This window comes from Mesoplodon mirus (assembly GCF_964341445.2).
Source record: "Mesoplodon mirus genome assembly, chromosome: 13".
Lineage (NCBI taxonomy): Eukaryota > Metazoa > Chordata > Mammalia > Artiodactyla > Ziphiidae > Mesoplodon > Mesoplodon mirus.
The window spans coordinates 46,746,930-46,773,064 of NC_138989.1; the positions used below are offsets into that span (position 1 = coordinate 46,746,930).

General features: G+C 37.7%; 1 protein-coding gene across 1 annotated transcript in view; it reads left to right on the plus strand.

Annotated features, from left to right (window-relative positions):
• Positions 1–26,135, plus strand: part of DSG2 (desmoglein 2) — a 49,045-nt gene that overhangs the window by 14,965 nt on the left and 7,945 nt on the right. Inside the window, exons 2-12 of the mRNA XM_082640175.1 lie at positions 2,966–3,001; positions 5,385–5,519; positions 9,491–9,652; positions 9,799–9,943; positions 10,967–11,133; positions 13,207–13,344; positions 13,459–13,644; positions 17,393–17,658; positions 20,409–20,551; positions 20,844–21,071; positions 25,807–26,034. Coding sequence (XP_082496301.1) covers positions 2,966–3,001; positions 5,385–5,519; positions 9,491–9,652; positions 9,799–9,943; positions 10,967–11,133; positions 13,207–13,344; positions 13,459–13,644; positions 17,393–17,658; positions 20,409–20,551; positions 20,844–21,071; positions 25,807–26,034 — 1,834 coding nt within the window. The remainder of the gene's footprint in view (positions 1–2,965; positions 3,002–5,384; positions 5,520–9,490; positions 9,653–9,798; positions 9,944–10,966; positions 11,134–13,206; positions 13,345–13,458; positions 13,645–17,392; positions 17,659–20,408; positions 20,552–20,843; positions 21,072–25,806; positions 26,035–26,135) is intronic.

Below are 26,135 nucleotides of genomic sequence, written 5' to 3' on the forward strand. Positions count from 1 at the left end.
CCCCGGTCCGGGAAGATCCCACATGCCGTGGAGCGGCTGGGCCCGTGAGCCACGGCCGCTGAGCCTGCGCATCCGGAGCCTGTGCTCTGCAATGGGAGAGGCCAGAACACTGAGAGGCCCGCGAACCGCAAAAAATATAATAATAATAATAATAATAATAATAATAATGAATAGGTGGACTTTGTTGTCTGTATCCCTCAACAAATGTACTGCATATCACAGTTCTGCAACTTTGCTACTTAAAGTGTGGTTCAAGAACCTGCAGCCTTGGCATCATCTGAGAGCCAGTTAGAAATACAGAGTATAAAGCTGAACTCCAGGCATACTGCATTGAAATCTTCATTTTATCAATAACAAGATTCCCAGTGAACAAAATACACATTAAAACTTAAGCACTGTTTACAGTCATGTAGTTTTCTTAACAAGTCACATCTAAAAAGTACATTCCAATAAAAAATGAAGGTACTCTTATAAAGAGTTTATGTTTGACTAGAAGACTATAAATTGGCCCCTTTTGCTTACATCCTGGGACACATGATATTTGGTCAGAATGATAACATTTACTTAAAATAACACATATTTAATATCACACCTTTGCTAGGCCCAATAAGATTCTAGGGAAGAATAAAAGTGGTAAATATTTTATCCAGCCAACTCCTCAGTGTGGCCCATACAGAGAAAAGAAACCAGTAGTTAGGAGGCTGGGCAAGAAATATATCACTTTTTAAGAATGTCCCCTGATGATGTGATAATGAGGAATCCTGGATCTATTCCCTAGTCTTTCCCTTCAAAAATACCCACCAGAGAAACATGAAGAGAGGAGTGATCCATTCAGCATTGCTTTCACTTGTTTTTTTATACCATGCCACCTCTGAAAGTACATAAATTTGGGGAGCATGACTTTGGTTGGAGATATCTCTGGCCATTGCTAGCTGGTAAACTAGTAATAGAGAGGATGAGGAAGAAATAATATATCTGACCATAAAAGAGAAAATTAGCCATGGTGGCTCATCTGCCCCAGAGAAACTCATATTAGAGGCTGAACATCCACCATCCTTAAGTATCTCTTTGCAAGGGTGGAAACAAGAACACGTGCTACAAGGTAGAGGAAAGAAAGGAAGGTGAAAGATCCATGTGTAGAACAGACCCTGCAAGAAGCCTTCAAAGGGATGTGAGTAAGCAAAAGAGACTGAAAAATTTTAGAGAAAGCCCTGCTTTCCATGATTTACCAACCAAGGCTTCATGGATCCGTGTGACCTGAGATGCACACGAAAAAGGCAGACAAGACAGAAAAATCCAAATTTAACACAGCTTACAAAGAATTAATACATAAATAGCAGGTGAGGAAGTAAAGGCAATAAATATAGACAACTATTTCAGGTTGGAATTATAGTAGAAGAAGGATATGGAGCAGTAGATTAAATGTTAACAGAAACAAGGAAGAGGTTTGTTTGTTTGTGTGTTTTTAAGATGGGGAAGGTCTAACTTTGTTTGACCAACCAATGGGAAGGAAATAAACATGTTTGATGAGCCAGCAGCAAACGAAGATAAAAGATTAGTGAAAGGAACAAGTTTCTTGAGAAGATAAATGTGGGAGAATAAGTGGAAAAGTGGAAAATAAAGCACACAGATGATGGTTAACCTTGGAAAGGCATCAGGACACCTCTTGGAGAAAGAAGGGAAGGAGAGGGTGATGGAAGATACAATCTCAGTCAAATAAAATGTGGGATCATCTAAGAGTGGGTTCAGAAGTGTGGTCAATGTGATTGGGGTATTGCCTGGAAGTTTGGGATGGTATGATAGAGATGCAATACAAGAAGCAAAAAGATAAGGCCGTTGTATAATTTATGGTCTGAATGAGTGCACTTTTGAGAATGAAAGGGGTGCTAACAGATGGGATGCCTGCACAACAGGACTTGCCTGGGCAAACGTAAACATACATAGTCACCCTAGAAACAAACATCACCCCTGTGGAGGGAGCATGGATGTGTGATGGGCCCATTCAATCTCTCTGGCCCACTCTAGCAATGTCAGTACAGGGTCAAAAAGAATCATACTTAGGCTTACAGAGTTGGGGGAAAAAGTGAGGCAGGAATATTAGAAGATCAAGAGATTGAGGATCCCTGAGTCATTGGCAATATCTTTGGAATGGCTGGCATTGGTGGAAGTGTTCTTAAGCCACTTGCCTCTTGTGGCAATTGAGCAAATTTATCGATTTCAATTAATTTAAGTGTAAATAGCCACATGTGGCTACCCTGTTAGAAGTGCTGATTCCGATTAAACCCAGAGAAGAGGGAAGCCAAGAGGAGATTAATGGACTATAAACAAAGTGCTGCAAAAGTCAAAAGGCAGGATGGGGGTTTGTTGTGCAGATTTAGAGTAAACATAACTGTATTTAGTTCTGTATAATGATGTGTAATATAAGTCCAGAGTGCTTGATAAGAACCAAAGAAAAGAGTTGGTAGGCCCGAGGAAGCTGAGGAATGAAGTCTGAATATGGGCAGTCATGTGTGACCCGAATATGGGGCATGATGGGAGTTAGCGGGGGAGGGGGAGAGGGGAGGGCATCTCACACTAAAGGCCTTGAGGAAAGGTACCTGGGTCCCTGAGAACATGAGGTGAAAACCACAGGGTAAGGAGGGAAGGACCAGAGAGTGGCTAAGATTTCAAAAGGAGAGTTTGTGTCTTTGTTTTTCAGATATGAGTTGTGTTCTGAGCTTCCTGGGGGAGGGAGTATGCATATAAAAGAACATGGATTCCTCTCTCTGGCCCTGGTCATGGTGGGAAGCCAAGGGGAAAATTAAAATTTGTTTCCTTTTGACAAAGACGGATAGTAGTGGTTAAATACCCCCTCCCCTTTTTTTAATGTCTGTAATATCCTAGGTGCTAGGTTATTCATTAACAAAGTATTTAAGCTGAATTGAGTGATAAATTGTATTAAACAACAAATAATTTTATTTTCCAGATCTGCTTTAACTTTGGAGATGGACTCCATTTAGAGGTAAGGAACCGAGGGGATTATTCCTGTCTTTTGGACTCAGGGGCTTAATTTCATGGAAGACAGTTGTGCCTTTCCCAGATTGAAAACACACACTCCTGCTGAAACTGCTAGGTAGCGTTTCGGGGGGCTCCAGGGAGCTCCAGTCCTTTATGTCTCAGTGCAGAAAGAATTCAGGGAGAGGCAAAGTGATAAATAAGAAGTGATTTATTAGACTAGGACACTTGTGAGGCTTACAAGGGAGCAGGCAAGCATTGCACTGCTCCGAGTACTTAGTGGGCTACATGTTTATAATCAAAGGAAGAGGAGGGAGGGGGAGAAGACCACCTTCTTTTTCATTCTTTGAGTCTGCAATCATTAACTCCTGCTACATGCTGGGCGGGGGAGTTTTTGACCCTATATGGTGCATCTGGGACCGTCATGGCACTATGGAAAAATTATTTCAGGTCTCAGTACAACGAGGGTCTTTCACTTTGAAATGTCACCTTTCCATAAATTACTGTGTTTTTGTGTGCAGAGAGCATGTCCTAGGGGTCATTAACTTGTTGACATCACTGGACAGGTTGTAGGCCTTATTTTCCACTAGTGTTTGATTGTTTGGGGGCATGTCTCATGCTTCTGTTTTGCATGGTTTTATTGCTAAGCAAGCCGATCTGGCTTTGATGCTAAGTGACTTGCTCTGCTTTAGGAGTCAAGCAAGCTTGTTTCAGGATTTTTCCTTTGCTTTCTTGAATGATCATTAACTTACTGGGGTCTCCCAAAGTCCCCTAAAGTTCTCTCTCTATCTACAATCCCCTAGTGGGATTTCTGAGCTAACTACCTGATTATCCTGCTCTATCCCTATCACCTCAGACTCAGCCATTCCCACTCAAACACATGCACAGGAACTTCTATCCAGGGATGTCTGTGCAGCATATTTTGACAATCTAAATGTCCATCAATGAGAGAATGGTAAAACAATGTATGGTACATGGAAGAATGTCCATGATGAGGTACTGAATGAAAAATCAAGGGGCAGGACTTCCCTGGTGGCGCAGTGGTTAAGAATCCACCTGCCAGTGCAGGGGACACAGGTTCGAGACCTGCTCTGGGAAGATCCCACATGCTGCGGAACAACTAAATCTGTGTGCCACAACTACTGAGCCTGCACCCTAGAGCCTGTGAGCCACAACTCCTGAGCCCCCGTGCCACAACTACTGAAGCCTGCTCTCCTAGAGCCCGTGCTCCACAACAAGAGAAGCCACCACAATGAGAAGCCTGCGCACTGCAACCAAGAGTAGCCCCCATTCACCACAACTAGAGAAAGCCCAAGCGCAGCAACAAAGACCCAATGCGGCCAAAAATAAAATTAAATAAATAAATAATGAATCACCCTTAAAAAAAAAAATCAAGGGGCACAATGAGATGTACAGTATAATTCCATTTTTATAAAAAAAGAGACCTTTTTACATGTGCAGATGTATGGTCATAAGAAAAGATCATAAAAGATATTTATCAAGCTGTTAACAGTGAATGCTCCAAAGTATGAGTGGAAAAAGTAGGAGGATGTTTTACATTTTTACATTATAAACTTTAATGTTATTTTAATGTTTTGATACATAATTTAATTTTTTTAATTATAGAAGAATTTTCCCACTAAAAACAAAGAAAAAAATCAGTGACCTAGTGATAACCAGTGTAAATATTTTGAAATAAAATACATGTTATATACAGCAACAAAATGAGTAAAACTGTAAACCTAGTGTAAAAATCATTTCTGATCTCAAAATACTAGGTCAGCTGTATTAAAATTTTCCTTGGATAAAATATATATTCATCTATTAAAGCAAAACTGAAAATTTATGGAATAGTTTTCTACCTAAAGTTTTTGATAAACCAAAGATGGGTGATTTAATCCTTTAACGTCATTCTTAAAACAATAAATTCATTAACTGACACTTGCACTAGTTTTAGTTAAGTTGATATCAACAGGTTACTGACATTTAGTCTTCAAACATTAGTAATTCATTTTTAAATTATAAGGCACCACAGAAAAATAAAACTTCATTTTCAGTCAGTAAGAAAAAAATTCTTGACTTGGTATGTTAATTTTAATTTGCCCATTTGTAAGATCACTCAATTACTCTCACCTTTTTAACTCTTCACTCTGGGAGATCTCTTCTAACTGATAAAAAACTGCTTTACTGGTTTGGAAACAAGCTCTTCGGGTATATAGTGTTTGCTAGAGTGTATATATTTCCCCTTTGAAAATGAAGCCTGTTAAAAAAATATGAAATTTATACCTTTAAATTTGCACAGCCCCTTTTCAACTTTTAGTAAATTTCAGGATGCCATACTAATGTCTTAGGGTACTTAATCATTTGGGGGCATTATTTTGTTGTTTTAGGCCTTACACTCAAGAAATGAAAACAAGCTGCTTCCTAAACGTACTCACTCAGTGAGGCAAAAGCGCGCTTGGATCACTGCGCCTGTGGCTCTTCGGGAAGGAGAGGATCTGTCCAGGAAGAATCCGATTGCCAAGGTACCTTCTGAAGAGGAAAGGAAATGAATGCGTATTGCTAAAGTGTGGTCTGAGGACTTTCATGTTCACTTTAAAATTTTAGAAAAATTATATGATGTACTTACTGAGGTTTTAATATTCCAGATATCACCTGGAAGAGCCTCTTTCCCATTCTGGAAGATGCAGCATTATTGATGAACATATATGTATTATGTAGGGCTTTGATTCAACTGAGAGTTGAATCTGGCACTAGTTGAATCTTTGTTTAACAGAGTGTTACAGTGCTCAAAAGGAGATAGTATCGTGTTGGGGGCGGGGCAGTGTTCTTTTTCCTACCACCCTCCTAGTTTCTCTGGCTGTAGCCCTGGAAGTTGGACTGACAAAAAAACAGATTAACAAGAGAAAAACAAACAAGCTTAGTAAGATGTCTATCACGCATGTAGCACATGGGAGTACCCAGAGGTGAGTAACTCAAAGGTTTGGTTAGGATTTGGGTTTATATAGCTACTTAGCAAAAGAACAATAAATTTTTAGAGAAGTGACAAGACGAAAAGGACCTTGAGTCTCCAGGAGCAGCAAACTGTGGGAAGGCAGCTAATAATAGAAAAAGCTAGTTAGTCAGGTTTGTTTTGTGGATTCCTCTGGTCCTGTCTCCAGGCTGATAAGGATCTAACTCCTGTGGTTAACTTTTGTCCTTCCTCATAGAGAGGGGTGGAAGGGCACCTTTACAAATTTATGTCCTGCTCTTAGGCAAATAGGGGGAGGGCAGAGAGCTTTCTTGTATCTGCTTCTTCTCAACTGCTTTCGGCTTGAAATAATTCTTATACCAGAGTTGCGTATTCTGCCACCCTACACATGAAAGTAGTTTTCAAAATGAAAAGAACTGATATCTAATAGGTGGTAGGGTGACCACACATCCTGCCTGAAACAGTCTGAGTTTGTAGCCATTGTCCTAGCCTAATCATTAATAACTCCCCTTTCACTCTCAAAATGCCCATTTTTTTGGATAATTCTATTAATATGTATCTCAGACTTAGCATGTGCAAAGTCTGAACTCTTGATTTTTCCCAAAAGCTGTTCTCCATAAGTTCTACCCATTTCAGTAAACGGCGCTATAATTCTACCCAATATTTCAAAAATGTAGCAAGTATTGTCAGTTCTATGCCAAAAATGTATTCCAGATCTGTCCACTTCTCCCCACCGCCACCCTCCTTGTCCGAGTCCTTGTCAGCTCTGACCTGTGCTACCAAAAGTGCCCCGACTTCGTCTCCCTGCCTCCACCCACCACAGTCCATTCTCCAGAAAGCGGCCAGAGTGATCTTTTGGGGGGGGTTTGTTTTGGTTTGGTTTTTCAATAAATTTATTTATTTTATTTATTTATTTTTGGCTGCGTTGGGTCTTCGTTGCTGCACGCAGGCTTTCTCTAGTTGTGGCGAGCGGGGGCTACTCTTCGTTGCAGTGCGCGGGCTTCTCATTGTGGTGGCTTCCCTTGTTGCAGAGCACAGGCTCTAGGCTTGCAGGCTCAGTAGTTGTGGCGCACGGGCTCAGTAGTTGCGGCTCACGGGCTCTAAAGTGCAGGCTCAGTAGTTGTGGCGCACGGGCTTAGTTTCTCCATAGCATGTGGGATCTTCCCAGACCAGGGCACGAACCCGGGTCCCCTGCATTGGCAGGTTGATTCTTAACCACTGCTCCACCAGGGAAGCCCCAGAGTGATCTTTTGAAAACAGAAATCAAAGCATCCCCTTAGTGAGACCCTTTCAACAGTTGCCCACTGCAGTGGAAGGAGTAAACTCCTCACTGCAGCCTACAAGAGCTCTTGGGATTCATTGGCCTTGACCTCCTCTCTGACCTTAGCTCCTGTCAGCCCCCAGCCCCCACTCTGCCACCTCCCTAAGCTGACACAAGCCATTCCAGCCTCCCACCCTTAGCACTTGCTGTTGCCTCTGCCTAGAACCCCCTCCCCACAGATATTTACAGTATCTCACAGCATCAAGCCTTTAGCCAAGAGTTACCTCCTGAAAGAATTCCCTTCCCGGCCTCACCCCATCTCAGTCCCCTCACTCGTTCTGCTCAGTTTATAGCTCATTCGCCTCCAGGACATTATGTCATAAGTTGCTTGCTTGTTGTCTGGTTCCCTCAGTAGAGTGTAAGCTCCCTCAGGGCAGGGGCTTAGACCTTAGGGCTCACAGCTCATGCCCTGTGCCCTGAGCAGTGCCAACATCCAGTAGGTGTTCAGTAAACATTTCTGTGAATGAGTAATTGTTCATATGCAAGTTGTACCTTCATCTTTCCCATCTTATAAACATTATACGTGATGAGCTCCTTAAAAGAAAGAGCAGCTACAGAACAGAAGACAACACTTTCCTTTTTCTAGCAGCATGTTGTTTTCATAGAAGTCTTCTAAAATCTAAATGTTTAATTACGGTTTTACATAATAGTATGTATATAAGGAGTTAAGCTTTTCGGTTTGCTTTGGTTTGGTTTGGTTTGATGAGATATCTGAGTCATTCACACATTCTTTCACACATTCTTTCCCTAAAATGCATCGATTCTTTGGGGTTCGATAAGTGTTAGCTGTTCTTCTTACTAATTTTAATTATAAAAGTTGTTCATCTTATTGTGGTAAATATTTCACAATACATATGTGTATCAAACGATCACATTGTACACTTTAAACCTACACAATGTTATGTCAATTATATTTCAATAAAGCTGGAAAAAAGTGAAAAAAAAAGTTGTTCAGAGTAAAATGTACGTAAAAAGCAAAAGATCTTGTATTTCCCCAACTTTCCAAATTCTCTGTCTAGGAGTAATACTGTCAACAGTTTAGTATCTTCCAGATCTTGTGAAATACATAAGTATGTATATACTTACATACTCTTACATGCATACATATATATACAAACCAACTATTATGTCCACACACAGTTTGGTTTTATTTTTAACGTAAGTGAAATTATATAATACATATAATTAGCGCATAGAGATCTAGAATATTCTCTATAAATACTGAAGTATATATGTATATGCACATACACATGTGTTGTGTGTGTATATGCATGTACTTGGCAAAGGAAGAGAGACAGACAAACAGAAACACAGAGAACAAGAAAGACAAACAGAGAGAGAAGCTCAGTGAAAAGTGATCATGGGCTGCCCCAGGATCACCGTTCCACTCTTGGAGCGGAGCAGCTGTAGCAGGAGATTGGAGCCGCATTGATCATTCTCAGCAGCAACCCCCAGCCCCAGTGCATGTTGAGAATCCGTGGGAAGAATGTGTAGCTAATCCTGAGATTTCAGGACAAAGAATTGGCCAGGCAGGTGGGTGGTGATGGCTTCAACGATATCTGAAGAAAAGAAATTGAGAATCCAGTAGGAGGCCACAGAGACACACTTACTAATGAAGAATGAGAGATACAGAAATGGCAAACAAACGAATTAGAGATACAAATAAAGCTGTTTATAGAGGACGAATGTGTTAACTACAGAAGACCCAGCAGGTTAGAACCCTGATTTGCTGAAGCATTCCAAGCAGGCAAACACTTGACTATTTTAACCCTTCTATGGAAGGATGCCTTATTCATACTATCCTGATAATCGAACAGAGTTATGAAGGTGATTTTGACTCTGCAATTTTTACCTTATGTGCTAAATTTAAAATCCATCCCCACCAAGATGTACCCCTCTAATGATACCTTAATTTCATAACAACCCTGAGAGGTAAGCAGTAGTGTCTCTTCAGGTTACAGATAAGAACACTGAGACACAGGAGGGTAGGTAACTGCCTCAGCATCACTACCTGGTGAGTGGCTGAGACAGGACCAGAACCAGGTCATCTGACACCAGCACCTCTTCTCTGGAGCACCTGTGCACAGCCCACCCTCCACCCATCAACATCTGACAGCTTCAGAGCGAACTTTTCCATTAAAAACAATTACCTATAAGTTATAGAGAGTTTAACTTGAGGCATTCCTTTCTTATTTTTATGTTAGATACATTCTGATCTTGCAGAAGAAGAAAATCTAAAAGTTACATACAAATACACTGGAAAAGGGATCACAGAGCCACCTTTTGGTGTGTTTGCCTTTAATAAAGACACCGGAGAACTGAACATCACCACCATTCTAGATCGAGAAGAAACACCATTTTTTCTGGTAAGAAGAACAATTTTACATTTATTTAGTTTGTAGTTCTTCTTGGGTTATAATTATGGTATGTTTTATTATTGTTTTGAAACTATGGTACTTGAATGACCTCAGCTTAAATCTAATCCCTTCTATTATTTATGTCGTGATTTCAGCTAATTGGTTATGCTTTGGATGAGAAAGGAAACAACTTAGAGAAACCAATAGAACTACGAATTAAAGTTCTTGACATCAATGACAACGAGCCAGTGTTCACACAGGATGTCTTTGTTGGGTCTGTTGAAGAGCTGAGTGCAGCAAGTAAGAGGTTATTTTTTTTTATGAATGAATATCCAAGGCCAGTTTATCCCCATTGTGTGACTGAACACTGAAACCTCTGTCTTAGTGGAGGCTGAGTATTACCCACAGGACAAATAATAATAAACGTATTGCTCTAGGTTTGGAACTGCTTTTTGTGTGTGTGTGTGTGTGGTACGCGGGTCTCTCACTGTCGTGGCCTCTCCCGTTGCGGAGCACAGGCTCCGGACGCACAGGCTCAGCGCACCGGCCCAGCCGCTCTGCGGCATGTGGGATCCTCCCGGACCGGGGCACAAACCCGTGTCCCCTGCATTGGCAGGCGGACTCTCAACCACTGCGCCACCAGGGAAGCCCTGGAACTGCTTTTTTTTTAATAAATTTTTTACCCTCAAACAGATGTGGTAGATTGATGTGATAGGTTAGGTCTCTATAGCAACTATTCAGTTTTAGTCTGTATCAGGAAAGCAGCCATAGATAACATGTAAACAAATAGGCATGGTTGTGTTCCAATAAAATTTTATTCACAAAAGCTGGTGGCTGGCTGGCTTTGGCTCACTGGCAGTAGTTTGCTGACCTTTGACATATTGTTTCAACTGTCAGACTTCAATGCAAGTGTTAAACACAGGAGAGATTTCTCTTTGATCAGAATGTAAAGAATAGCTACGCTTCTCCTGAATTGCTTATATTTTAATAAGCATGTATTTATCTTTTCATTCTTCTTTCTTTGTATGGGTTATTAGATCTATTATAAACAAATTTGTGACCCTCCTATAGCAAGTGTTCAGGACTTCATCCTAAGAATTGTATGTACTAACCTCAGCCTCACCCTCATCTTATTTTTCCTATTCCTACCTCCATTCACACTTATTTCCTCAAACGATTAAATGTTTTGATCTTGGTAAACTGATTTTGATAAATACCTGGAATCCTTTTTGGAACAAGTTGATATTATAAATAAAATAATAACATACATTAAGTATGCTAAAAGTTGAGTTTCATCTTGGACACCTTTGTTTCTGATGCCAGATACACGTGTGATGAAAATCACCGCAACAGATGCAGATGAGCCCAACACTCTGAATTCTAAAATTTCCTATAGAATCGTATCTCAGGAGCCTGCTAATTCTCCATTGTTTTACCTAAATAAAGATACAGGAGAGGTTTATACAACCAGTAATACCTTGGACAGAGAGGTAAATTAATATTTTACGTTATTCATCTTCTCAGCTCTCCTCTGTCTTTCCAGTTATTCTCTCTCTAATTCTTTGCTAGTTTTCTGACTTTGGTCTATGTTACTTACTCATAGGATAACTCGGAATGATCCTCCTCTAGGGATGTACTGTCTAATATGGTAGCCATCAGCCATATGTGGCCATTGACCACTTGAAATGTGACTAGTCCAAATTGAGATGTGCTGTAAGTGGAAAATATACACCAGATTGGGAAGACTTAGTATGAAAAAAAAGAATGTGTAAAATATCACCTTAATACTATTTTTGTTGATCACATGTTGAATTGATTATATTTTGGATACCATGGGTTAAATGAAATACATTTGTTTAAAATTAGTATTACCTGTTTCTTTTTACTTTTTTTATGTTTATTTATTTATGTCTTTGGCCACGCCACTCGGCTTGCAGAATCTTAGTTCCCAGACCAGGGATTGAACACGGGCCCCGGCAGTGAAGCACCAAGTCCTAACCACTGGACTGCCAGGGAATTCCCTCTTCTTACTTTTTTAAAGGTGGCTGCTAAAAAAATTTAAAATTATGTAAGCACTATCCTAGGGCCTCTCCAGTCAGGATCTGTTTGCTAGAGAGTTCCAAAGCAATGTTCCTTAATTTGTGTCTCTATAATGAAACGTCCAGAATCTTTGGTACTACTAATACATATACAGAGGGAGGGAAAAAGTTTGAAATAGGAAACCTATTTAGGGTAATAGAAGTATTTGTAAAGGAAAGAGTTACTCTAAATCCCAAATTGGAGGAAATTTTGAGTCACTTTCCTAAAAAGGGTGCTTTCTCAAACATTTCATTTTTGTTTCTAAGTCAAAGGGAACATTTTAGTTGAAAAAGGGAGAGAGAAGTTTTTTTAAATGCTACATACATAAAGGTCTTAACAGCATGCATAGTAAAATGTTGATGATCCAAAGAACAATGTATTATCATCAAATATAAATCATCACCCAGGCACAGTCAGCGTGTTTTGTATTACTTGGAAAAATGATTTGACTCTGGCCAGAGATGGAGAGGATGGTGCTCAGCATTCCTATCAAGGCCTTTGTAAAATTAAAGCATATTATTACGCCTAAAATTCTACTCTACCTTTTTGAGTAAAATGAGAATGGAAAAGTACTATTTCGAATTAGTAGTGTGATTTTTTTAATGAGCTTCTGTCTCTGGAAAGTTTAACCAGAAAATACTGGCTGTCACTTATTGGGCACTCACCACATGCCTGGTGCTATTACAAGCCTTTTATGTGGATTAACTCAAATTAACTTCACCTGTAAACCCTGTGAAGCAGATACAATTACCCCCATTTTACATAGAAGGAAACCAAGGATCAAAGGGATAATGTGTCCAACACAGCTAGTAAGTCAGAATTGGAACCCAGCTGGTTCCAAAGCCTCTGCTGTCCTGCCCCTCACTGAGCACAGGGTCCCCAGGCATTGGCACTGGCTGCCCGGCTCCTTAAACAACACCCACACTGAATGGAGTCATTGGAAGGGGACCACGTGGAAGAGAGGTTTCCCTTTGGAGTAATATCTGAGACGTTATTCTCTAGGACACGTTCTCCAAGAATCTAATCTCCCGGGATGTATGGACAAAGTTCACCACGTTTTGCCTTCACTGGTCAAGTGTTCTTGGGGGATTAAGTTTTCCTGGCTTAACTTTTAGCTGAAAATGGTGTGTGGGATAGAAAAAACCAAGTCCTAGAGTCCCATCACTTCCAGTATAGTGCAAACTACATTTTGAATGCACTCTTTTGTGCTCAGACTATTTTAAGGAGAGACTCATCTCCTGATAAATATCACCAATGACATAATTAAGAATTCAATATCAACAACTGCATTAGGCTTTTCTGCCCTTTTAGAAAAGCTCTGATGGCAAATAAACAGCATCTTCACAGGATTAACAGCAGATCATGAAACTTATTTATGAATAAAATATACTGCGGTTCATTCCCTTGATGATAAAGTGAACTAAAACCAGAAAGATAGAGCCATTCATTTTCATCCCAGCTGGATATTTTTTATTTCCCTGTAGGAACACAGCATCTATACTTTGACGGTAGAAGCAAGAGATGGCAATGGACAAGTAACAGATAAGCCAGGAAAACAAGCTCAAGTTCAGATTCGTATTTTGGATGTCAATGACAATAAACCTGTAGTTGAAAATGAAGTGGTAACTATTATTTTTATAACAAACATGCCTATGTATATTTTAGTCATAAACTAAAAATATATCACCTAGGTTTGTGTTACCTCAGAATAAAAATTGCCTGTTCATATTTTGCAGTATGAAGGAGCAGTTGAAGAAAACAAAGCCAATGTAGAAGTTTTACGCATAAAAGTGTTCGATGCAGATGAAGTAGGCTCCGATAATTGGTTAGCCAATTTTACTTTTGCATCAGGAAATGAAGGGGGTTATTTCCACATAGAAACTGATACTCAAACTAATGAAGGAATCCTGACCCTTATTAAGGTAAGTACTTAGTGTTCAAAACTGGAATGGGAGAAGTTGGTCCAAAGGAGGGAACTGATATATTTTGAGCTCCACATATTTACAAGTACTTTGCATAACCAGTTAACTGGCACCACAGTTGTAGAGATAGGAGCCATCCCTACTTGCCCACAGAAGAATTTCTTAAACAAAACTTAGAGGATGGATCTTTATCTAACAAAATAAGTAAAGAAGAATATCAGTGTATGTTTAAATGGTTTATGGTAGAATTACCTTATCAGATTTTAAAATAAAAAGCAAAGCTACAGCTTTCAAAATACTGTTTCATTAAGTCACAGACAAAAATTGATTCCAGAGGTTTCCACATTTTTACAAAAACTTAATATATGGCATAGTGTGTAAACCCTAATAGCAGGAAGAGGAATGATGATAATGTATAACCGAATAGAGAAAAATTAACTTGAGGTTTCATAGTAATAATTATTGATACCATTTATCAATAGGCTACTGTATGCATTTAGATTACTTTTTGTAAAGCAAAGGAAAATAGAAAAAGATTAGCTCATGTTTGAAGGGAAGACACATTTTATGATTACTGAATACATGGATAATGGCATCAGAGATGAAATAGATTTACTTGCTTATACAGAACTAAGCATACTTTTTAGTCACAGATTATAGGTGCAACCATGCCTGAGATACAAAGCCAGTAATACACATAAGGAGAAACAATCACTTAGTGATGAATAATAGAAATATCCCCAATGCACCATGGTAGCACAAAAAGGGGTTATCAAAGGGGGCATGAAAAAAAAATAGTAAATTTAGTATTAAAATGACAGCAACAGATTAAGAAAATTACACATTTACTTTTCCAATTGTATAAAGAATCACTTCCAAATTATAAAGGCAGTAATCAGATTTCATTCAAATGAATGGACAAGGAAGTTAGATAAAGAAGATATACAGATAGCAAATGTGTGCATAAAGGATACTCAACATCATTAGTCATTAGGGAAGATGCAAATTAAGACTATGTGAGCTACCACTGCACACCTGCTAGAATGAGCTACAGTCAAAGAAAGACTGACAACACCAAGTATCAGCAAGAATATAGAACTGGAACTCCTATATATTGCCAGTGGAAACATTAAATGGTAGAGCCAGTTTGGCAGTTTTATAAAAAGTTAAACATAGAGTAGTTATCCAGTGACCTAACAACTTAGTCCTAGGTATCCACCCAAGAAAAATAAAAACATACATCTACAAAAAGAAAAAAAAGAAAAAGAAAACTTGCATGCAAGTGTTCATAGTGGCTTGTATTCATAATGAAAAACTGGTAACAGTCCAAATGTCCACCAACTGGTGAGCAGATAAAATGTGGTCTATTGATACAATGGAATACTCTTGAGCAATAAAAAGAAATGAAGTACTGGTACATGCTACAATGTGGATGAACCTCAAAAACATTTTACTTTATACAGACACAAAATACTATGTACTGTATGATTCTATTTGGGTGAAATTTCTAGAAAAGGCAAAAAACACTTATATAGAAAACAGATCAGTGGTTGCTTAGGGTGGGTTATGATTTAGCTACAAATAGGCAAAAAGGAACTTTTGGGGAGTGATGGAAGTGTTCTAAAACCAACAGTCTTGATATTTGCAAAACCATATAGGCTTATGAGACATCCTCATGTTTTACACTTAAAATGGGTACATGTCATTGTAGGTAAATCATACCTCAATAAAGCAGTCTAAAAAAGATACAGGAGAAGAATAGATACTTTAAACTGTAGAAACAGAGATAGTAAATCATCACATGAGAAAAAGCCTCAGCTGTGTTAACAAATAAGTTTAGTATCTTTAATGCTATTGAAGATAGCAAAAATGGGAGTGATAAAATATGCTAACAGTTGAAAAACTAGAGGTATATGCCCTCATACATTGCTCTTGATGCTGAAAAATTTTCCATTCTCTTTGGAGCATGATGGCTATTTGTAACAAACACTACGAAACAGTTTTTATGTCGCCAGTACCTAGCTCATTTTTTTTTTTTACCACTGTCTTGTTCTTCCATGGTCTTTGAATACTAATGACATATGACTGAAAGATTTTATTTCTCATCCGGCATACATCATACCATCAAAATAAGTGTGTGGGGCTTCCCTGGTGGCGCAGTGGTTGAGAGTCTGCCTGCTAATGCAGGGGACATGGGTTCGAGCCCTGGTCTGGGAAGATCCCACAAGCCGCGGAGCAACTAGGCCCGTGAGCCACAACTACTGAGCCTGCGCGTCTGGAGCCTGTGCTTCGCAACAGGAGAGGCTGCGATAGTGAGAGGCCCGCGCACTGCGATGAAGAGTGGCCCCCGCTTGCCACAACTAGAGAAAGCCCTCGCACAGAAACGAAGACCCAACACAGCAAAAATAAATAAATTAATTAATTTATAAATTAACATCTTTAAAAAAATAAATAAGTGTGTGAAGTGCAAGAGCAACTTAAAAAGACAATAACTTTCACAAGGATTCTACAGTCACAAAGAGTGTATTTTTCTGTAGTCAATTTGTGTTGTGTTATTGTCCCAACATCACAGTGACCCATATAATAAAGGGGGCAGAAGTTATACATCCAAAACTATATAGAGAGGAAAACGGATTTCATAATAATCATCCAAAAACAAAAGTGAACATTGCAGTAACTCATGTAAACACATGTAATATATTTAATGATATACTGAAGAAACAGCAGAAATGGTCAGTCAGTACATCTAAATGGTCAGGAGCACTAGAAATAAAAAACAACAGGACCTACATAAACTTTGACTGGGTACTTCTTCCCTCTGTAGCTCAACAGGGGAAAAATAATTTGTATAGAAACGTTCAGAGCAGTATTAACTGCAAATAGTCAAAATGCCTAATAACAGAATGGCTAAGTAAATTAAGTGTATCTAAATAGTAGAATACTATAGAAATGTTTTTAAAAAGAAAATGGACAAATTGGAACATAAAATATGCATAGAGCGATAAACTGATTATATCAAATGTACTTAATAAATACCACAATTCACAAAGATCAAAGTATTTAGAGGAGGATTAATCTTTGATGGCATTAATAGCAAACCAGATATTAATAGACATTATGCTAAAAAGGAGGGGGTTAGATTCTCTGTGTAAACAAATTTGAAAATCCCTGGGCTTAACAAAGCTAAATAGTTGTTTTTTCCACAGGAGGTCTCGGTTTTATGATATGCCATGAGATAGAGCTGGCAGTGCTGCTGCTACTTCTGTAGCCCTTTTCACCAGAACACACCCCTGGAACACATTTTTTTTTTTTTTTAATTTTTTGCCTTATAACAAATTTCATCAGTTATACATATACATATGTTTCCATATCCCCTCCCTTTTGCGTCTCCCTCCCACCCTCCCTATCCCCTGGAACACATTTTAAGGAATGTTAACTTATACTGGATGTGCATTAACTTTTTTTTATTAAGGAAAAAAAATCACTTCAGATTGCTAAACATAAAAATATACGTTTTAAATGATTTTGACCTTAAATAAATTGGGGATGCTTCCTAAACATCCTTAACATTTATGAACATCAAAATTGACAGCCTTTTTAATGGCATGGTACCAATATAAGAGTTGGACTACTCAGTACTGCTGTAGTTTTCATGTTTTAAATTCTTATAATCTGACACTAAAACCACACATGTGTGTTCTAGTTGTTTCCCCTTTTAAAAACATTCCCTTTGATTTTGCCTTTCTAGGAAGTAGATTATGAAGAAATGAAGAATCTTGACCTCAACATTATTGTCACTAACAAAGCAGCTTTTCACAAATCAGTTAAGAAGAAAGATAAGCCTACATCCGTTCCGATCAAAGTCAAAGTGAAAAATGTGAAAGAAGGCATTTATTTTAAAAGCAGCATAATCCGATTTCACACTAGCGAGAGCGTGGAAAAATCAAGCCAAAGCCAAATAATGGGAAAATTTCAAGCTTTTGATGGCGACACTGGACAAGTAGCCCGTGTAAAGTAAGAGATAGTTATGAATATTGTTTCATCATTTTAAATGACTTTGAATGCCTATTTTCAAAAATCATAATGAAATGTTAACACTTCACTCCTTCAAACCCCGCCATTATAATCCTCCAAAGGTCTATAGATTAAATTTCCTAGAGTTGTACATGTCACTGAGAGGCAAAGAGGAGCTTTCCCAGGATCCCTTTCCCTCCACCACCCGAGTATGAGGCAGAGGCTGGGTTGCTCACCTCAAAACAGTTCTGGGTAGAGAAGGCTAAAAAGCAACAAAGATTAAGTTCAGAAAGACACTTTCTAAAATCTGTCTTAAAAGAGTATTAGAGATAAGAAAAAAACAAATAAAATTTACTGCAAATTCCACTTTATACAAGTTTGGTTAAGAGAAATAAAAATAGCTGCATAACATATTTTAACAATGGAGAATCCAGTTTCATTTGCTCATAAGCCTTGGAAATTGATCTTCATTTAAACCAGGCTATTTGAGCTAGGGATTGATGAAACTTTTGTAATGCTTGTCTTGGTCATGGTGACCTTTACTCAGAATATACTTATTGAGAACCTACTAAATGCCGCCCCTGTGCTGGAAGGTGCTGGATTGTGTCCACTCTGTAGCGACACCTAGGTTTGCAAGATCCATTCACATTTTCAAAGTGAATTTACATCTTAGATCTCAGAGCCATGCCATCAAAAGATGAATCTCTACAGAGCTATTATTTATGAAGTTCTACCTAGCTGTAGTTATTTGGTTGAATTTAAGAATCCCCACCCGCCACCCGAGACACAACAGCTTCTATGTTTTCCTGCTGTCGGTGCCAGAGTTGTCGGTTGCTTCACTCTCCTTAGGCCTATGTCCCTGGGTGCCAGCACTCATGAAACATTGTATTTAGATGCGTGGCCAACCATAGCACGAATGGGAATATGGAGGAAGCTCTTCAACAATCTCTTTCCTTTTAGTGAATCTCCTTTTCATGGAATTCATCAGCCAATAGTAACAAGTGACCTTTTTCCAAAATAATGTTAACAAACAGCTTCCATTGTGTTTTCTGCAATGTCTTGGTGACCCCTTTTTGCCCACCTTAACTTCAGGAACCAGTCCAGCTTCTCTCGAGTTTTATAGTCTACTTTTTATTTCCATGGCTCTAAACTTAAGAAGGCAGTCCCCACCTAAATCCCCAGAATTGAGAATGCGTGTTCCTTATGATTCCTCACACTGTCCCCTGAGAGGCTTAGATGTTCTAATTAATTATCCTCCAGTAATATTGTGAGTGTCTATTGAAACTTTAACTATTTAATTTTGGTTGCTGTTTTTAAGTAAGAGTTATGACTGTATCAAAAGATCATATGTTCTTCCTTGAAAAATAATGAACCATGTTTCTTTACTCCTCAAAAGTATTTTATTTTTAGCATACACTTACAGAACTTTAGAATAAGAATGATCTTAAAGATTAATTCAAACCTACTATTTTACAGATAAGGAATGAGAGGCACAGCTAAGTGAAATAATTTTCCAGTATTCACCTAATTTAGAAATGTTGATAAGGACAGCAGAAGAATCACTCTCTTAACTTTGTCATAATTTACTCTTTTACTGATTATTCATATGCATCAGTTGTTATGGATATTTGACATGACATGTGAGCTGCTATCCTACTTTGAATGGTGTCTAGTTTTCACAGTAGAAAACAGAAAATCCCTTAAATGAGACCACACAAAACATTCCATTGTGAAATGTGATTCTTATTACTTTGTCTTTGTCTTTGTTATAAGCATTATTTGGGAAAACATTGACAGCAGCTAAGTTCAAGCTTTAAAATTCCAGCCATGAAATTCAAAAATATTTGTGAAAATCCAAATGTATCATCATTTACTGGTATAAATATTAAAAGACAGGAAAGTTTAGTTCGAGTGTATATTAAATAGTCACTATAAACAAATATTGCCATATATTAACCACTCATTTTTGTATGCCTAAACAGCCACTTAATAGAAAATAAATCATTAATATTATTGGTTGAATCAAATTCTCATATGTTTGGTTTATATTTGTATTTGGATACATTTTAAACTCGATGGTATTAAATTACATATATTCCTGAAAATGTACTATGAATGTTCTCCTTGCCTTCCCAAAGCTGTCTCTTTTTGCACTAATTCTCCTTTGCTTTGAAGGAATAAACCCAGAAATCACCTTATCAGCCTTGTTTTCACTTTTAACCATTTCTAACTGAAAGAAGCCTATTGCTCTGAACAATCAACAATATCCCCAAATTTAAAGTACTTCCATTTAAGGCAGTCATTGATTTTTTAAATTGATATTTTTAAATATTGATAATATGCCAATAAATAATAGAATGTAAAACTGCTTTCCTCCACGAGTTCTTGTTGGGTAACTAAGTTATCCTCCAAGGTTAACTCCAAATTTAAGGAAAACTAGATTGAAAGCTGTAAGACAGACTGAAGAGCAACTCGTAAACCACCCGAGTGAGTAGGCAAGAGCGTCGCCCTTGCACATATGTCTTGGGTATGTTACAGAAATAAGGAAGTGTCCAAAGTAGGTGTGATACACAGTAAACAGAGGGGCTTTCAGGATAGTTTCAAGAAATTAAAAAACATTCCAAACTAATGCCTGTAATAAGAACATATATAATAAAGCAGAAATTAAGCTTAAAAGAGTTGTGGATATTAGTTGTAGATAGTCTCAATTTATCCAGAACTCAAAATTAATTTTGTCTACTTTCTAACAGATATTCCAAATTTGAAGATATAGACAACTGGATCTCTGTGAATTCTGCCACCTCTGAAATTAGACTTGTAAAAATTCCTGATTATGAATCCAGATATGTCCAAAATGGTACATACACTGCAAAGATTTTGGCTGTGACAGAAGGTAAGTAATTAAATAGACATTTTTTCTTGGTTATATGCATTTAGATTTTATTTTCCAGCATCAGAGACCTTTGTTTTGATCTTGTAGGAAGGCCAAATGGGTAAACCTTCACATTTCTACTTATTTAGTGGATTAAAAGATATTACTTGATCTGAATATGAAAATATATCTAAGATAGAAAGCATCCTAATTTGGTTACTACCTTCTCCTTACCAAATTGGCAAGAGAATTCAAACTATGTCCATATGAGCAGTATAACCAGAATATACATTATCTTTCTCTTATTTTTAAGACTATCCTGGAAAAACCATCACTGGCACTATTATTATCACAGTTGAAGACATCAATGACAATTGTCCCACGCTGGTCAACCCTGTGCAGACTGTCTGTGATAACGTGCAATACGTGAACGTGACCGCAGAGGACCTGGATGGACCCCAAAACAGCTGGCCTTTCAGTTTCTCTGTCATTGACAAACCAGCTGGAATGGCAGAAATGTGGAAAATAGTAAGCCGAGAAAGTAAGCAAAATCACTGGACTATATGTTTAAACATGATAGAAATCTAAAATCCTTATAATACAGGCTTTTTTCTTTGCATGAATTATATTTCCAATACAATTGAGTTTGTAAAATGAGGGTGTGAACCTCAGGCATAGTGTCTTTGATCTGCCTAATAATAAATACCCTATTTGGAGAGAGTGAAGGAAAATAGATATCTGATATCTTTAAAGTAGCTGGGTATTCTCCAAATCGCTCTTGAAGTAGTTGTCTCGTAAACTGAGGAATACCTTGCCTTTCCAAGCACAGCAATCAGAGTAGGTGCCTTCTAAAAATCTTGATGTATGGTAACGATGATTCCATTAAAAATAACTCTTACCGAACATATACCATGTGCCAGGCACTCTGCTATCCCTTCATATGCATTATCATGTTTACTTCTTACCCCGTAACCTCATTCCCTGATTACAGCTGAGGAAACTTTGGCTTAATTAGAGTTAGATAGCTTGTTTGAAGTCAAGAAGCTGGTAAATGATGGACAAAACATGGAAAGGAGTCTGTCTGTCCCCTTGCCCCCCATTCCAGAAGGATGTGTGCATAAATCCGTATCTTGGGACATACCCCCTTATTGACGTGCTCTATTGGCTTCCTTCAAGGTGGTTTCAAATGTAGAGAAATCTATCCAGAAGAATCTTTTTGTTTTAAACAGGTAGTGCTCGTTTCAGAAAAGTTTTAAATGTAATACCCCAATTTTTGGTAACTTTTAAGTTTATTGTTTTCTTAGGCTTAGCAAATTTTACAGTCATTTTAAGAGGATTTGAATCATGTTTGGTCCAATTTACAAATTAAACACCTTTAACATTTCAATATATTTATAAATTTAGTATATTTGGCTTCCTTTTTATGTATTTCAATGATCTGAATTAACAAATAAAACTTTCTTGTGATTCCTATACTCTAAAATTCCAGTAAATTTAACTTAAAATACATCAAACCTGACATCCTCTTCAATGGTCCAATACTGAACAAACCAGTGATATTTCAACCTAAAACCATAAATCTAAATTAGTAACATAATTACACATTTTAAATTGGAGTTACAAAGCTGTCACATTAATAGGGCTAATTGTCCTTAAAATATTACAAGTGTATAAATATAATAACAAATGCAAATAATTTCTTTACAATGCAAAAATATTAAAACTCAGTCTTTAGTTTGTTTAAATAGTCCTATACTTAATTCTGAATCTTCTTAGGATTTATGTACTCACTTGCAAAGGATAGTTATGTTGTTGGTTAACTCAAGTGGTCTCCCCAGTAAGGGGTGACATTCACCATCTTGATTAATTGAGGTTACTTAAGATCAAGTTTTCAACTAGCATGAGCCCTGGGATGCAGACATCCAGATGATTCTTCTTATGGTAATTAAGTCACAGGTCTCAAGACTCACGACGGGGTTGGGCCCCTGGCTCACATTATCTCATTCTGTACTCACAGAAGTCTGGGACTCCCACCTAGGCTGAGTGCTTGATTGGAGTTTGCCTTTCTTTGACTAAGATAGTAAATGTGTTTTGCATTGAACTTGCTGGGACTCCAAGACTTACTTATTTATATCTAAGAAACGTGATGTTTAGGAAATGCCAGGCACTGGTCTAAGCACTTTACTAATATTAACAACCCTAGAAGTTTGGCATTACCGTCATCAACATTTTACAGATGAGGAAACAAAGGCGCAGAAAGTTTAACTAACATTCTCAAAGTTACAGCTAGTTGAAGAGCTGGAATTAGTATTTGAACCCAAGCACTCTAGCTGTGGAGTCTCTACTCACTACCTTTATGCTCTGTTGCCTTTCCAGATACACAATGGATTTTCTGTCTAAAGATAAAGATGTTTGAATTGGATGGGCTCTTGAATTTTTTCCTAGCCTTAGAAACATAAAACTCTTTAGGATACACATACATGTTAGAGTGTTATAACAGGAAGTCACTGAGCTCATACTGTATATATCTAGACAGTTGAGAGAGATAGGGTTCTGTAACGCAGGCTTTTTTCTCCTTGGCTGTATAATGAGATGATTGACCAACTATCGTGATAATAAATAGCTCCTAACTATTTTATTTATTTGGGAAATGTTTTAAGTACAGAAAATTACAGAGACTAATAAGGCAGATACCTTTGTACTTCCCACCTAGAATTAAAAGAATATTAACAATTTGAGTCAGGCCTTTTTTTTTAACGATCACTGACAAAGTAGAAGTCCCCTTTGTGCCCTTCCTCCCCTTTCCATCTTTCCCCTCAGAGCCAATCATGAATTCAGTTACATTCTTCCAGGCCATGTTTTCCTATATTTCTTTTAATAAGTTCATATTCCTTAAATAAATGACTAGATGCTTTCCTCGCTTCTCCAGAGCTTTGGGGATGATTTAATAAGTATATTTCTAGCTTTGGAGATCAAATTCCATAAAATATGGACCTTAAAATGAGAAGAGGATGTCTCTTACTTTCAAAAATAAGTAAATAAAACAAAAAAACCTCCCAAACACCTCATTTTTTATCTTTGTATTCATCCATCTTTGCCTTGCAAGTAAATTATTTTTTAATAAATATTATACATATATCAGAAAAAGTTTTAAACTATTCTAACTGATCGTTATTTTTACTCATGGGAAAACTTGTCATTATTTTTATTCATGTTGAAAGAAAATTTCTTAAATAATCATCAGTCAGATTTTTTAAAAAATAAGATAAAAGGTTATTTGCACAACACTTTCTGTGTAATATTCTTGCCAAAAATGTGTAGCCTGAATCCAATCATGAGGAAACAGTCAGACAAATTCAAACTGTGGAAAATTCTTTAAAATAAGTGGACTTCAAAAAGGTCAAAGTCTTGAAAGGCCAAAAGGAAGTTAGGACTGTTATAGATTATTAATAGAGACTAAGGTGACAGCTAAATGCAGGGCATAATCTTTGATTGGATCCAGGATCATAAAAAAAACAAAAACAAAAGCCAGAGAGAGTAAGAGCAAGAACCGTAAAGGGCATTTTTACAACAGTTGAAAAGGTTGAATATGGGTTATATATTAAATATATATGTATATTAAATATATTTATTTATTATTTATATATTAAATAATAAATAAATATCATATATATTTATTTATTAAATATATTATTATATCAAGAATTAATTTCTTGAGAGGGTTAATATCCTTTGGTCTTAGAAGATTTATGCTGAAGAACGTCATGAGATCTGCAACTTACCTTGAAATAGTTCAGGGGGAAAAAGTGTGCATGTAGAGAGAAAGTATTATTGTAAAATGTAAACAATTTATGAAGGGTTTATCAATATTCATTGTAATAGTCTTTCAGGTTTTCATATATACAGTGAAATTTGTAAAATTTCAAATATACAGTGTTAGGAACAAAAAGGATGGGACTGGATGAAACAAGATTGGCCCATTGTTGAAAACTATTAAAGCTGGAGATGGGTACCATGGGAGTTCATTATGCTCTTTCCTGGATTACGTCTGTTTGAAAATTGCCTTAATAAAGTTCTTTTAAGAAATAGTAAAATATGGGGACTTCCCTGTTGGCCCAGTGGGTAAGACTCCGCAATCCCAATGCAGGGGGCCAGGGTTCAATCCCTAGCCTGGGAACTAGATCCCACACACCTCAACTAAGAGCCCGCATGCTGCAACGAAAATCCTGGTGCTGCAACTAAGACCCGACACAGCTAAAATAAATAACTAAATACATATTAAAAAAAAGAAATAGTAAAATGAAGGTCATTCGATGGAAATGTCATTTAACTCTCCGCTTGTTTGTCACTGTATCCCAGTAATGGAACAGTTCCTAGCATCTGGTAAACCACACACATTTGTTAACATTAGTCATCATAAAAGGAAGGTATGTCCAGATCTGATCCTTCGCTATTCACCTGCATATGTGGACTAATTTCATCAAGCACACAGTGTGAATTCAATAGAGAAGTTACAAAATAATAAAGCTTCTAACTGGAGCTAACAATTATTAGCTATTAAAGAATGCTTCTGTAGACTCACAAATGTAGAGAACAAACTAGTCGTTACCACTGGGGAGAGGGAAGTGGGAAGGAACAATATTGGGGTAGGGGATTAAGAGGTACATCTACTATGTTAAAATAAATAAGCTACAAGGATATATTGTACACCACAGGGAATATAGCCAATATTTTATAATAACTATAAATGGAGTATAACCTTTAAAACTTGTGAATCCCTGTGTTGTACACCTAAAACTTATATAATATAATCAACTATACCTCAATAAACTTTTTTAAATTTATTTATTTTTGGCTGCATGGGGTCTTCGTTGCTGCACACGGGCTTTCTCTAGTTGCGGTGAGCGGGTCTACTCTTCGTTGCGGTGCGCGGGCTTCTCATTGCGGTAGCTTCTCTTGTTTCGGAGTGCGGGCTCTAGGCACGCTGGCTTCAGTAGTGGTGGCAAGAGGGCTAATTAGTTATGGCTCATGGGCTCTAGAGCACAGGTTCAGTAGTTGTGACGCACAGGCCTAGTTGCTCCGCGACATGTGGGATCCTCCCAGACCAGGGCTCAAACCCACGCCCCCTGCACTGGCAGGCAGACTCTTAACCCACTGTGCCACTAGGGAAGTCCCTATATCTCAATAAATTTTTAAAAAGAATGTTTCTGTAATTTAATCTTGCCCTTCCTTGGTAATCACTCATTTTTATTTCCTTTTTTATCTTGTCCTTGCAGGTACCAGCGTGCTACTGCAACAAAAGGAACGAACGCTTGGGAGTAGTGACATTCGCTTTCTGATTGCAGATAGTAAAGGCTTCAGTTGCCCTGAAAAGCAGGTCCTTAAACTCACAGTCTGCAAGTGTGTGGAAGGCGGTGGCTGTCTAGAAATGTGGCATGACTCCTACGTTGGCCTCGGACCTGCAGCAATCGCGCTTATAATGTTTGCCCTTCTGCTCTTGCTACGTAAGTATTTTAAAAGCTACACTTCAGCTCTTTTAGTAATGTTAGTACCTTTTTAGGGTTTTTTTTTTTTTTAGTATTTTGTTACTACAGTAGTCATTGAT